This window comes from Pecten maximus, unplaced genomic scaffold, assembly GCF_902652985.1.
Source record: "Pecten maximus unplaced genomic scaffold, xPecMax1.1, whole genome shotgun sequence".
Classification (NCBI taxonomy): domain Eukaryota; kingdom Metazoa; phylum Mollusca; class Bivalvia; order Pectinida; family Pectinidae; genus Pecten; species Pecten maximus.
Genome location: NW_022982505.1, coordinates 5,016 through 17,577, shown reverse-complemented (window position 1 = coordinate 17,577; position 12,562 = coordinate 5,016). Strand labels below are relative to the sequence as shown.

At 38.6% G+C, this 12,562-nt stretch overlaps 1 protein-coding gene across 1 annotated transcript; it reads right to left on the bottom strand.

Moving 5' to 3' along the window:
* Nucleotides 1-141: 141 nt before the first annotated feature.
* Nucleotides 142-8,671, bottom strand: LOC117320531 (DNA replication ATP-dependent helicase/nuclease DNA2-like; the record flags this gene model as incomplete). Its single annotated transcript, XM_033875105.1, has 9 exons — nucleotides 8,572-8,671; nucleotides 7,877-7,919; nucleotides 7,110-7,320; nucleotides 6,788-6,956; nucleotides 5,994-6,176; nucleotides 3,431-3,574; nucleotides 3,010-3,153; nucleotides 2,357-2,479; nucleotides 142-221 (listed from the first exon to the last, which is right to left on the bottom strand). Coding segments are annotated over exons 1-9 (1,195 nt in total), but the record flags the coding sequence as incomplete, so codon positions are not given.
* Nucleotides 8,672-12,562: the final 3,891 nt, after the last annotated feature.

Below are 12,562 nucleotides of genomic sequence, written 5' to 3'. Positions count from 1 at the left end.
TAAAAAAATTCCAATTTTTTGAGAAAAGTTTTGGCGAGCTTTCACCGTTAAAATCAATTGATTCCTATGATATTATCCAGGTGGGCAAAGAAGATTTTGTATATCAAAATGCAACCTCCTGGATTCTGGAGGTGTACTTACCACTTTCAATGTCTGACTTGGAAAGTTTAGGTAGATATTCTGATTTAGATCTGTCTATTATCAAAGAACGCAATCTTGCACTGTAAAATAAAATGACAATATTGAATAACATCAAATTTAAAGTAAATCTTAAACAAACCAAAGGCACCTATACGTGGTACCCACTCAATCATTACTCGTTTGATACAATAAAACAGGTGTCGGACATGAAAAAGCGAAGTAATCAGGGACATAGACATACCCCACTTCCTTAATCAATGAAACAAATCTGTCCAGGAGTTTATGAAATATCTTGTCCAAATCCTTTTTTTGAAAGTGGTTAAGTTTACCTATAACCTCAAACCTTTACCAATGACCCCAAAACCTGTTCATATGTAGAACTTGATGTTGTGGTGCTATGGTGTGAATATTAATCAAATCTTGATAGGACAGACTGGTGTACAACTGAATTACTGTTTACCTTCGTGGTGTGTCAGCCATGAGACGGGATAGCCTGGTGTATAAGATTACTGAGGTACTGTTTACCTTCGCGGAGTGTCAGCCATGAGACGTGATAGACTGGTGTATAAGATTACTGAGGTACTGTTAACCTTCGCGGAGTGTCAGCCATGAGACGGGATAGACTGGTGTATAAGATTACTGAGGTACTGTTTACCTTCGCGGAGTGTCAGCCATGAGACGTGATAGACTGGTGTATAAGATTACTGAGGTACTGTTTACCTTCGCGGAGTGTCAGCCATGAGACGTGATAGACTGGTGTATAAGATTACTGAGGTACTGTTTACCTTTGCGGAGTGTCAGCCATGAGACGTGATAGACTGGTGTATAAGATTACTGAGGTACTGTTTACCTTCGTGGTGTGTCAGCCATGAGACAGGATAGACTGGTGTATAAGATTACTGAGGTACTGTTTACCTTTGCGGAGTGTCAGCCATGAGACAGGATAGACTGGTGTATAAGATTACTGAGGTACTGTTTACCTTTGCGGAGTGTCAGCCATGAGACAGGATAGACTGGTGTATAAGATTATTGAGGTACTGTTTACCTTCGCGGAGTGTCAGCCATGAGACGTGATAGACTGGTGTATAAGATTACTGAGGTACTGTTTACCTTCGCGGAGTGTCAGCCATGAGACGTGATAGACTGGTGTATAAGATTACTGAGGTACTGTTTACCTTCGCGGTGTGTCAGCCATGAGACAGGATAGACTGGTGTATAAGATAACTGAGGTACTGTTTACCTTCGCGGAGTGTCAGCCATGAGACGTGATAGACTGGTGTATAAGATTACTGAGGTACTGTTTACCTTCACGGAGTGTCAGCCATGAGACAGGATAGACTGGTGTATAAGATTACTGAGGTACTGTTTACCTTCGCGGAGTGTCAGCCATGAGACAGGATAGACTGGTGTATAAGATTATTGAGGTACTGTTTACCTTCGCGGAGTGTCAGCCATGAGACAGGATAGACTGGTGTATAAGATTACTGAGGTACTGTTTACCTTCGCGGAGTGTCAGCCATGAGACGTGATAGACTGGTGTATAAGATTACTGAGGTACTGTTTACCTTCGCGGAGTGTCAGCCATGAGACGTGATAGACTGATGTATAAGATTACTGAGGTACTGTTTACCTTCGCGGAGTGTCAGCCATGAGACGGGACAGACTGGTGTATAAGATTACTGAGGTACTGTTTACCTTCGCGGAGTGTCAGCCATGAGACAGGATAGACTGGTGTATAAGATTACTGAGGTACTGTTTACCTTCGCGGAGTGTCAGCCATGAGACGGGACAGACTGGTGTATAAGATTATTGAGGTACTGTTTACCTTCGCGGTGTGTCAGCCATGAGACGTGATAGACTGATGTATAAGATTACTGAGGTACTGTTTACCTTCGCGGAGTGTCAGCCATGAGACAGGATAGACTGGTGTATAAGATTACTGAGGTACTGTTTACCTTCGCGGTGTGTCAGCCATGAGACGGGACAGACTGGTGTATAAGATTACTGAGGTACTGTTTACCTTTGCGGAGTGTCAGCCATGAGACGGGACAGACTGGTGTATAAGATTACTGAGGTACTGTTTACCTTTGCGGAGTGTCAGCCATGAGACGTGATAGACTGGTGTATAAGATTACTGAGGTACTGTTTACCTTCGCGGAGTGTCAGCCATGAGACGGAACAGACTGGTGTATAAGATTATTGAGGTACTGTTTACCTTCGCGGAGTGTCAGCCATGAGACGGGACAGACTAGAGTACAGGATCGACGAGGTACTGTAACCATCATACTTGTCCAGGCGGAATGTTCCTCTGATCTGTTTCAGTCGTGGGAGACTTTCACTAAGTTAAAGTCAACATGGAAATAGTTAAAAATTCGGAAAATCAATTAAAGTTTTTATCCTATTCAGGGTATAGAATTAAAATTATTGTTTCTAATTAATGTATTACAATCTAATTAAAATCTAATTAAAATCAGATGTATGCTACTATCCGTTCATAAGGAGAGCAGCGTAGTGCAAATGTACATCTGATTTTAATAAGATTTTATGTAATAAAGACTCAAAATTGACTTACAACCTATTACAGAAAAGTATTTCTATTAAGTACAGTCAACCCTAGTTATCTCAATGTCACGAAGAAGACTTTGAATTATCCCAAATATTTGCGGTAACCGAGCACATTTTCTATAGAATATTTCTTTGAGTTGAACAGGGTCTTCAAGTAATCAGAATTCGAAATAACAAAGTTTAACTGTATTTAATTAAAAATTAACATATAACAAACTGTTTATTACACAATCATAATTAAAATCACATTCTAAATATGAGATTCATTAAAAAAAGCAATTCCACAACCAGAGTTAGGAATACCTTTCTGTAACCAGTTCCACGGATTCTGCAGTAAGGTTTTGCAGCGTTCCCATACAGACAGCAATCATACTGGGTTCCTCAGAGCTTACAATGACATAGTCCCCGGATATCAGCCCCACAGTTCTCAGGTCCCTGGGGAGGTTTCTAAGTCAAACAAACTTTTTACTACATGGATGTCATTATAAAGAATTTTAATTTGAAGTTTTGAAGTCAAATCAATTCAGAACAACCATATATGTGTGAAAATGTAAAAGCCAGTCTTTGAAACTTAAAATAATCATTTTTTTGTTTTTGTTTGATTTTGTTTTCTCTCTAAGGGCAGTGAAGTTGCTTAATATTGTTTTTGACAGATAATTAAGTTATAATTATTAATATTTATTGAGACAGAATTCCTTTTTTTTTAACAGATCATTGGTTGTACCTGTTTTTTGACCAATTTCTTGTAAACGTGAGACAACTCATTTCATCATCTGTGTTGGAGTTTTGAACAATTGAGGAAGACTTGGTAGCCATGTTTTCGTCTGTCAGCAGATTCAGTCGGCATATACATTCTCCTACAGATTCCCTGACAATTCAAGCAAAACAGCCAATACATAATGGTGTTATTGAATGATGGCAAGGGTAGACAACTCTGATCACAACTTAATGTATCAGACAGCATACAGAGAAAGTAGACAACTATTTAACACTCACATGTCCAGCTAATTATATGAAGACTTTCTAGGGAAACACCAGGTAAACAAACAAGAGATCCCAGAGGGATCTTGGCGCCCACCATTGAATGATCTTCATAGGTTCCATGTCAGATTGATCTTTTCTCTACTTTTCCCTTCATTTTACTAATCTGTGCAAATTGAGACATCTCTCCAGTACTTTTCAAATAAGGGAATCCTAGCTATATAAGAAATTTGAGATTTAACGATAATGGCTGTTTGTTTGCCAGGTTGTTTTCAGGACAGACTGGTCCAAAAATGCAATACAAGGGACCAAGGGGAACCTACTTATGAAATTTGAGAAAGATCCATTCAGTACTTTGAGAAATAGAGATAACAAACTTCAATTGTCAAAATCCAAGATGGCGGTCTGTCGGCCATATTGTTTTCCAATTGATCTCAAAATGCAATTAGCATAACGACGCACCAAGGGGAACCTCCATATGAAATTTCAGAAAGATCCATTCAGTACTTTCTCAGAAATAGCGATAACAAACTTCAATTGTCAAAATCCAAGATGGCTGCCTGTCGGCCATGTTGTTTTCTGATTGGTCTCAAAACGCAATATGCATAACTAGGCACCAAGGGAAACCTACATATGAAATTTCAGAAAGATCCATTCAGTACATTCTCAGAAATAGCGATAACAAACTTCAATTGTCAAAATCCAAGATGGCTGCCTGTCGGCCATGTTGTTTTCGGATTGGTCTCAAAAAGCAATATGCATAACTAGGCACCAAGGGAAACCTAGATATGAAATTTCAGAAAGATCCATTCAGTACTTTCTCAGAAATAGTGATAACAAACTTCAATTGTCAAAATCCAAGATGGCTGCCTGTCGGCCATGTTGTTTTCCGATTGGTCTCAAATCGCAATATGCATAACTAGGCACCAAGGGGAACCTTCATATGAAATTTGAGAAAGATCCCTTCAGTACTTTCTGAGAAATAGCGATAACAAACTTCAATTGTCAAAATCCAAGATGGCTGCCTGTCGGCCATTTTGTTATCCGATTTGTCTCAAAACGCAATATGCATAACTAGGCACCAAGGGGAACCTTCATATGAAATTTGAGAAAGATCCCTTCAGTACTTTCTCAGAAATAGCGATAACAAACTTCAATTGTCAAAATACAAGATGGCTGCCTGTCGGCCATGTTGTTATCCGATTGGTCTCAAAATGCAATATGCATAACTAGGCACCAAGGGGAACCTTCATATGAAATTTGAGAAAGATCCCTTCAGTACTTTCTCAGAAATAGCGATAACAAACTTCAATTGTCAAAATCCAAGATGGCTGCCTGTCGGCCATGTTGTTATCCGATTGGTCTCAAAATGCAATATGCATAACTAGGCACCAAGGGGAACCTTCATATGAAATTTGAGAAAGATCCCTTCAGTACTTTCTCAGAAATAGCGATAACAAACTTCAATTGTCAAAATCCAAGATGGCTGCCTGTCGGCCATTTTGTTTTCCGATTGGTCTCAAATCGCAATATGCATAACTAGTCACCAAGGGGAACCTACATATGAAATTTGAGAAAGATTCCTTCAGTACTTTCTCAGAAATAGCGATAACAAACTTCAATTGTCAAAATCCAAGATGGCTGCCTGTCGGCCATGTTGTTATCCGATTGGTCTCAAAATGCAATATGCATAACTAGGCACCAAGGGGAACCTTCATATGAAATTTGAGAAAGATCCCTTCAGTACTTTCTCAGAAATAGCGATAACAAGAATTGTTTACGGACGGAGGGACGGACGGACGGACGGACGACGGACCACGGACGCAGGGCGATTTGAACAGCCCACCATCTGATGATGGTGGGCTAAAAATATGGACAGGAGAGAAAGGAACAGGATTAGGTGACTATGTATTAGATTGATTACTAGGTGGCCTTGACATCAAACATACATGACCTTAGCTGTATAATGTGACCATACCTGTATGTGACCATACCTGTATGTGATCTTACTTGTATGTGACCATACCTGTATGTGACCATACCTGTATGTGATCTTACCTGTATGTGACCTTACCTGTATGTGGTCTTACCTGTATGTGACCATACCTGTATGTGATCTTACTTGTATGTGACCATAAATGTATGTGACCTTACTTGTATGTGACAATACCTGTATGTGGCCTTACCTGTATGTGACCGTTTCTGATGAAATTTTACCAGCATGTGAATTTACACAGTATGATCTAATATGCGCATGATTTTACCTGTATGTGACCTGTATGTGACCTGTTTGTGACCTTACATACCTCTGTGGTCCAGTCCTACACCAGATCTTTCTCAGGCCCGACTGTATGTTGGTCTGAGATTCCAGGTCCAGCATGAGACACCAGCGTGTGAAGTAATCCATGTGAGAGGGAGAAAGGTGAGCCAGTGCATCAGGGACGAGGGATGACATGGCATGACTGGATGGTAAACTGCGTTCCTCCACCCTATCAGGAAACAATGCACATTTCTGTTTATGTATGATAGAACACTCTTGGGTAAGAAATAAGTTTCTCCCTTTTCTAGCAGTCATTCCCTGATTTAGTTATCCTAAACAAACAGCTATCCTCCCTGACCAACATTTATTCCTTCTGACTAACAGCAATCTCCCTTGACTAACATTTATCCCTCTTGACTAAAACTTGTTCCTGCTGACTAACTTTTCCTCTGTGACTAAGACTTATCCCATCACTTAATTTTATCCCTCTGACAAATTAACAGCTACTCCTCTTGACCAACAGTTGACAAACAATTATCTCCTGACTGAAATGATTCCCCCAACTAAAAAGATTCCCCTGAATAACAGTTATACCCCCTGACTTACAGCTATCTCCTCTGAATTAAAGTTATCCCAGTGACTAACAGTTAAAACCCCTTTGACAAACAGTTATCTCCAGTGACAAACAGTTATCCCCCTTGGCTAACAGTTATCTCCCCTAAGCCCCTGGGTTATTGCAGTGACTTTAATCCCTAGTTTAACATTACTTTCTTTATCATGTCCTTTGAATGCTAATGATTACGCAATGTGACAGTCCGTTTAATCCGAGTGTTGACTCACTTCTGAAATGCTGCACAGTGGAGAAGATGGGGACACTTAGGGCATGTCCTTGAGTTGTTGATGGGGTCAGGTAGGCGGCCAAAACTGTACACGGTGCTGCCATCTTCTGTTGACCTTTTAACCTGCTGGTCCAGGAAATAGGCCATCTCGTTCCGAAGCTGTATCAGACCTGACAACAAAAAATAATGTAAAACTTGATGCCAGACTGATAGACGCTGCCAGATGCTCACCACAGCATGAACACATTCACCCCTTTGGGTCAGGTGAGCACAAAATGACAAAACAAGAATTTCCACAGAAATATATTAATTGGAAAATTAACCTCTCTGACTGAGTTGGTCTGCAGGGATGAGTTTCATGCTAGGCTCCTTGAGGTATAACAGAAGCCCTTGCTTGGGGTCAGTGCGCCGATCAGAGCTCATCATACTGTACAGTGTTACCTGTCCCTTGTGCTCTAGTGAGAATGATGGACGCCCTGTTTTCAGCTCAAGTGGAATTATCGATTTTTCTCCTAAGCCTGGTCGGGATTTTTTCTAAAATATAGAAATTATATTCAAGAGTGCAATAGTATATTTGTGAAAATGCTCAAGAATCAGAGTAAGAGTAATCAGATATTATAATTTAACTAGACATATCATGTATTACCTTATCAAGTCATAACTGAAGAAAGTTCAACAAGCAAGGTACCTATAATCATCCATGCAACTTTCACCAAAACCAGAAAGAGTGATTTAATGATGAGTGACACACTACTAGATACAATAGGGTTGTATGCTGGGTTTATAGCCCCGTGAACAGCCAGGGTCCTTTTGAGGCTTGGTCTCATTGTAGTAATTGGTGACTACCTCACTGAACAACATATTAGAGGACCGTCGCATGACATCGAGAGCAATTAGGGTAAGGTGTCTTGTTCTAGGACACAACCCACAGACAGGCAAATTTTTCAGCTTCCCAAGAAACATAAAGTATTAGACAGTATATAGAATATCAGCAATAAGTGCCTTAATGCTTTCAAAGTGAAAAACATGGAAATAAGATCCGCGTTAAAATATGTATGTTTACAGTATCATAAACCTCGCCAGCACTCACCTTGACTTCCACTGTCAAGTCTATCTTCCCTTTTACACCAAATCTGTTAACAAAAACACCAAATTGTGTTCTCACATGAAAAATACTATCTTTGCCAGCCTGGTAGCCCATGACTAGCAAAGATGGAAAAAATACCAGATTTAAAGATTTTCGTAATATCATTGGCAAAGGCATGCAATGTAGACATTTAAGCATTGAACTGCTTTCAGTTGGAAGTTACGGGCTGATGAATGCCAACTGGACAAAGGCAAATTCAATGAAGCGCGCTAGCAGTTCAATGCTTATATTTACATTTGAAAGCGATTTTTAAAGACTATATCCAGGAATTTTGCTCCGACGATGAATGAACAAATTATTATCGTCAAAGACGGAACAGCCTTTTCAACAGCCATCTTTCGTTATCGCCGACATGACAATTATGATGTCACTATATTAATATGACGTCATAATAAAGATTTGGAAATTATGGACTCATAACTTCCAAGTGAGCTTGGTAAATTTAAAGTTATATAGAAGGGCTGCAGTGTAAATGTAAATATTCCGAAAAGGGGCCTAAACTCAGACCTTATACAGGCAGGAGAAACAGAGGGAGTACCAAATCAGGAAAATAAATTGCAGTTAAATTTAATACTACTTTAACTAGAAATGTTAACTCGGTGACAAGTATATATATATATATATATATATATAATTACCGTGGTGACCAGATATTCTCCTCAATGTCCTTGATCTTTGTAATGAGGATGTCCTCACCCTGCTTCTTCCTGGAAAAGAACGAAATTGGTTGTAGCATATAAAAAGCCTGTATCATTTCCCCCCCAAAAAAAACCAAAATTTTTTTTCCCAAAAAAAATTTTTGCCTTTTTTAAAAATAAAAAGGGAAAAAAAAAAAAAAAAAGGGGGAAAAAAAAATTTTTAAAATTTTTAACTTTCCCCCCCGGGGGCCCCTTTAAGGAAAAACCCCCCTTTTTTAAAAATTTAAAAAAAAAAATTTTTTTTTTTTTAAAAAAATTTTTTCCAAAATTTTCCCCCCCGGGGGGGAAAAAAAAGGGGGGTTTTTTTAAAAATTTTTTCCTTAAACCGGAAAAAAAAAAAAAGGGGGAAAAAAAAAAAACCCAAAAAAAAAGGGCCCCCAAAAAAAAATTTTTAAAAAATTTTTTTAAAAAAATTTTGGGGGGAAAAAAAAAATTTTTTTAAAGGCCGGGGGGAAAAAAAAAAAAAAAAAATTTTAAAAAACAATTTAAAAAATTTAAATACTTCCTTTTTTTTAAAATTTTTAAAAATTTAAAAGGGGGAAAATTTAAAAAAAACCTTTTTTTTTTTCCCCCGGGGCCCCAAAAAAAAAAGGGGAAAAAAAGTCCAATTTTTAAACCAAAAAATTTTCTTTTTTTTTGGAAAAAAAAATTTTTTTTTAAAATTTTTTTAAAAAAAAAAAAAATTTTTTTTTTTAAAAATTTCCCCCCCTTTTTTTTTTTGGGTTTTTTAAAAAAAATTTATTTTTTTTTTTTTTTTAAAAAAATTTTTTCCCCCCCAAAAAAACTTTTTTTTTTTTTTTTTTTCCCCCCCCCCCCTTTTAAAATTGTTTTTTCCCCCCCCAAAAACCCTCCCCCAAATTTTTCTCTTTTTAAAAAACCCCCAAAAAAAAAAAAACCCCCCAAAATTTTCCCTTTTTTTTTTTCCCCCCCAAAAAAAAAAATTTTTATTTTTTTTAAAATTTTTTACCCCAAATTTTAAAAAAGGGAAAAATTTTTTCCCCCAACCCCCCCAAAAATTTTTTTACCCTTAACCCCCCCCAAAACCCCCCCAAAAATTTTTTTAAAAAAAAAACCCCCCCTTATTTTTTGGCCCCTTTTTCCCCCAAATTTTTTTTTTTCCCCCCAAAAATTTTTTAACCCCCCCCCCAAACCCCCCCCCCCTTTTTTCCCCCCTTTTTCCCCCCCAAATTCCTCCCCCCTTTTTTTAATTTTAATTTCCCCCCTTTTTTCCCCCCCGGTTTACCCAAAAAACCCCCCCCCCAAATTTCCCCCCTTTTTTTGTTTTCCCCTTAAAATTTGGCCCCCCCTTTTTTTATTTTTTTTTAAAATTTTCCCCCCCCAAAAAAAATTTTTTTTCCCCCAAAAAATTTTTCCCCCAAACCCCCCAAACTTTTTTACCCTTTTTTGGCCCCCTTCCCCTTTTTAAAACCCGTTTTTTGTTTTTCCCCAAACCCAACAGGGAACCCCTTTTTTCCCAAAAAATTTTTCCCCCCCCAAAACCCCCCCCCCCCCTTTTTTTTTTTTTCCCCCCGGGGTTTTCTAAAATTTTTTTAAAAATTTTTTAAACCCCCCAAATTTTCCACCATTTTTTTTTTTTTCCCCCCCCCCCCCCCCCCCCAAAGGGAAAAAATTTTTCCCCAAAACCCCCCCCGTTCCCCCGGGGGTTTTTTTTCCCCCCCAAAAAAAATTTTCCCCCATTTTTAAATTTTACCCCGTTTTTCCCCCCTTTTCCCCCCCTTTGTATTTTTAAAAAAAATTTTTTCTGCCCCTAAATTTTCCCCCATTTTTTAACTTTTTTCCCCCCCCCCAAATTTTTTCCCCCGGGGAAACTTTTCCCCCCCCCCTTTTTAAAATTTTTTTTTTGGGGGAAACCTTTTCCCCCTTTTTAAACCCCCCCTTTTTTTTTTTGGGGAAAAAAACCCCCCATTTTCCCCCCAAAATTTGTACAACCTTTTTTTTTGGGCCCCCCTTTCCCCCCCTTTTAACTTTTTTCCCCCCAAACCCCTCCCCCGGGGGGAAAAAAAATTTTTTTTTCCCCTTTTTAACTTTTAAAGGGGGAAAAATTTTGGTTTTTTTAAAAATTTTCCCCCCCAAACAAAAATTTTTTTTTTACCCCAACCCCCCCTTTTTTTTTTTTTTTAAACCCCTTTTTTCCCCCCCCTTTTTTTAAAAATTAGTTTTTTTTCCCCCCCCAAACCCCCCAAAATTTTAATTTTTTTCCCCCCTTTTTTCCCCCCCCCAAAATTCCCCTTTTTACCCCCCTTTCCTAAAAAATTTGCAAACCCCCTTTTTTAAAAATTGATTTACTTATTTACTCCAAACAGGCCCCCCGGTAAAAAAGTTGTTTTTTACTCCCCCCCCTTTCCCCCCCTTAGGGTTTTTTTTTTTTTTCCCCCCCCCCCCCCCTTTTAAAAAATTTTTTTTCCCCCCCAAATTTTCCCCCCCCAAAAAAATTTTTACTTTTTTTCCCCCCAAAACCCCCCCCTTTTACTTTTTTAATTTTTTCCCCCCAAAAACCTTGAAACCCCCCATTTTTTTGGGATTTTTTTTTTAAAAACCCCTCCCCCCCAAAAAAAAAAGGGGGGCCCCCCCAAACCCCCCCCCAAAAAATTTTTTAAAATTTTTTTTTTAAAATTTTCCCCCCAAACTAAAATTCCCCCTTTTTTTTTCCCCTCCCCCCTTTTTTAAAAAAAAAAAATTTTTTTTTTCCCCCCCCCGGGGGGGGGGTTTTTTTTTAAAAACCTTTTTTTTTAAAAAGGGGAAAAATTTGTACTAAAATTTTTCCCCCCCCAAAACTAAAAACTTTTTACCCTTTTTCCCCCCCCTAAATTTTTTTTTTTTCCCCAACACTGTCCCCCCACTAGGTCCCCTTGATGTATTTAAGGGTACTCCAAACACTGTCTGCCACCATTTGAAAACCCCCCTTTATTTTTTTCCCCCCCCAAATTTGCCCCCCCTTTTTAAAAATTGTTTTCCCCCCAAAAAATTTTTTCCCCCCTTTAAATTCCCCCAAAATTTTTCTTAGTTTTAAAAATTTTTTAAAAAAATTTTCCCCCCGGGGTTTTTTTTTTCCCCCCCCCCCCCCCCAAAAAAAAAAAATTTTTTTTTCCCCCCCCCCAAAAAAAATTTAACAAAATTAATTTTTAATTTTAAACCCTGCCCCTTGGCCCCCAAGGGGTTCCCTTTTTCCCCCTTTTTTAAACCCCCAAAACCCCCCAAAAAAAGGGTTTTTTTTCCCCCCAAACTTTTTAAAAAACCAAATTTTACCCTTTTAAAAATTTTCCCAACCATTGCCCCCCCTTTTTTTTGGCCCCCCCCCCTTTCCCCTTTCCCCCAAAAAAATTTTTTTTTTTTTTTTCCCCACCCCCCCTTTTTTTTTTGTACCCCCCCTTAACCCCCCCCCTTTTTTAAAAAGGGTTTTCCCTTTCCCCCCCTTTCCCCCCCCTTTTTAAAAAATTTTAAATTTACGTCGGGCCCTCCCACTTTCCCCCCTTTTTACTCCCCCTTTTTTTTTTTTTAAAAAACCCCCCGGTTTTTTTTTTTTACCCCCTAACCCCCGGAACCCCCTTTAAATTTTTTAAAAATTTTTTGCCCCCCCCCCCGGGGGTTTTTTTTTTAAAAAAATTTTGGCCCCCCAAAATTTTTTTTTTTCCCCTTAAATTTTTCCCCCAAAAAATTTTTTTTTTTTTCCCCCCCTTTTTTCCCCCCTTATTAAACCCCTTTGAAAAAAACCCAAGGGTTTCCCCGGTTTTTTTCCCTTTTCCCCCCCTTTTTTTAAAAAAGGTTTTTCCCCCCCCCCTTTAAACCCCGTTTCCCCTTTTTTCCCCCTTTTCCCCAAATTTCCTAAAAATTTTTTCCCCCCTTTTTTTTTTTAAACCATTTTCCCCACCATTTTTTTCCCCTTTTTTCCCCTTTTTACCCCAAATTTTTC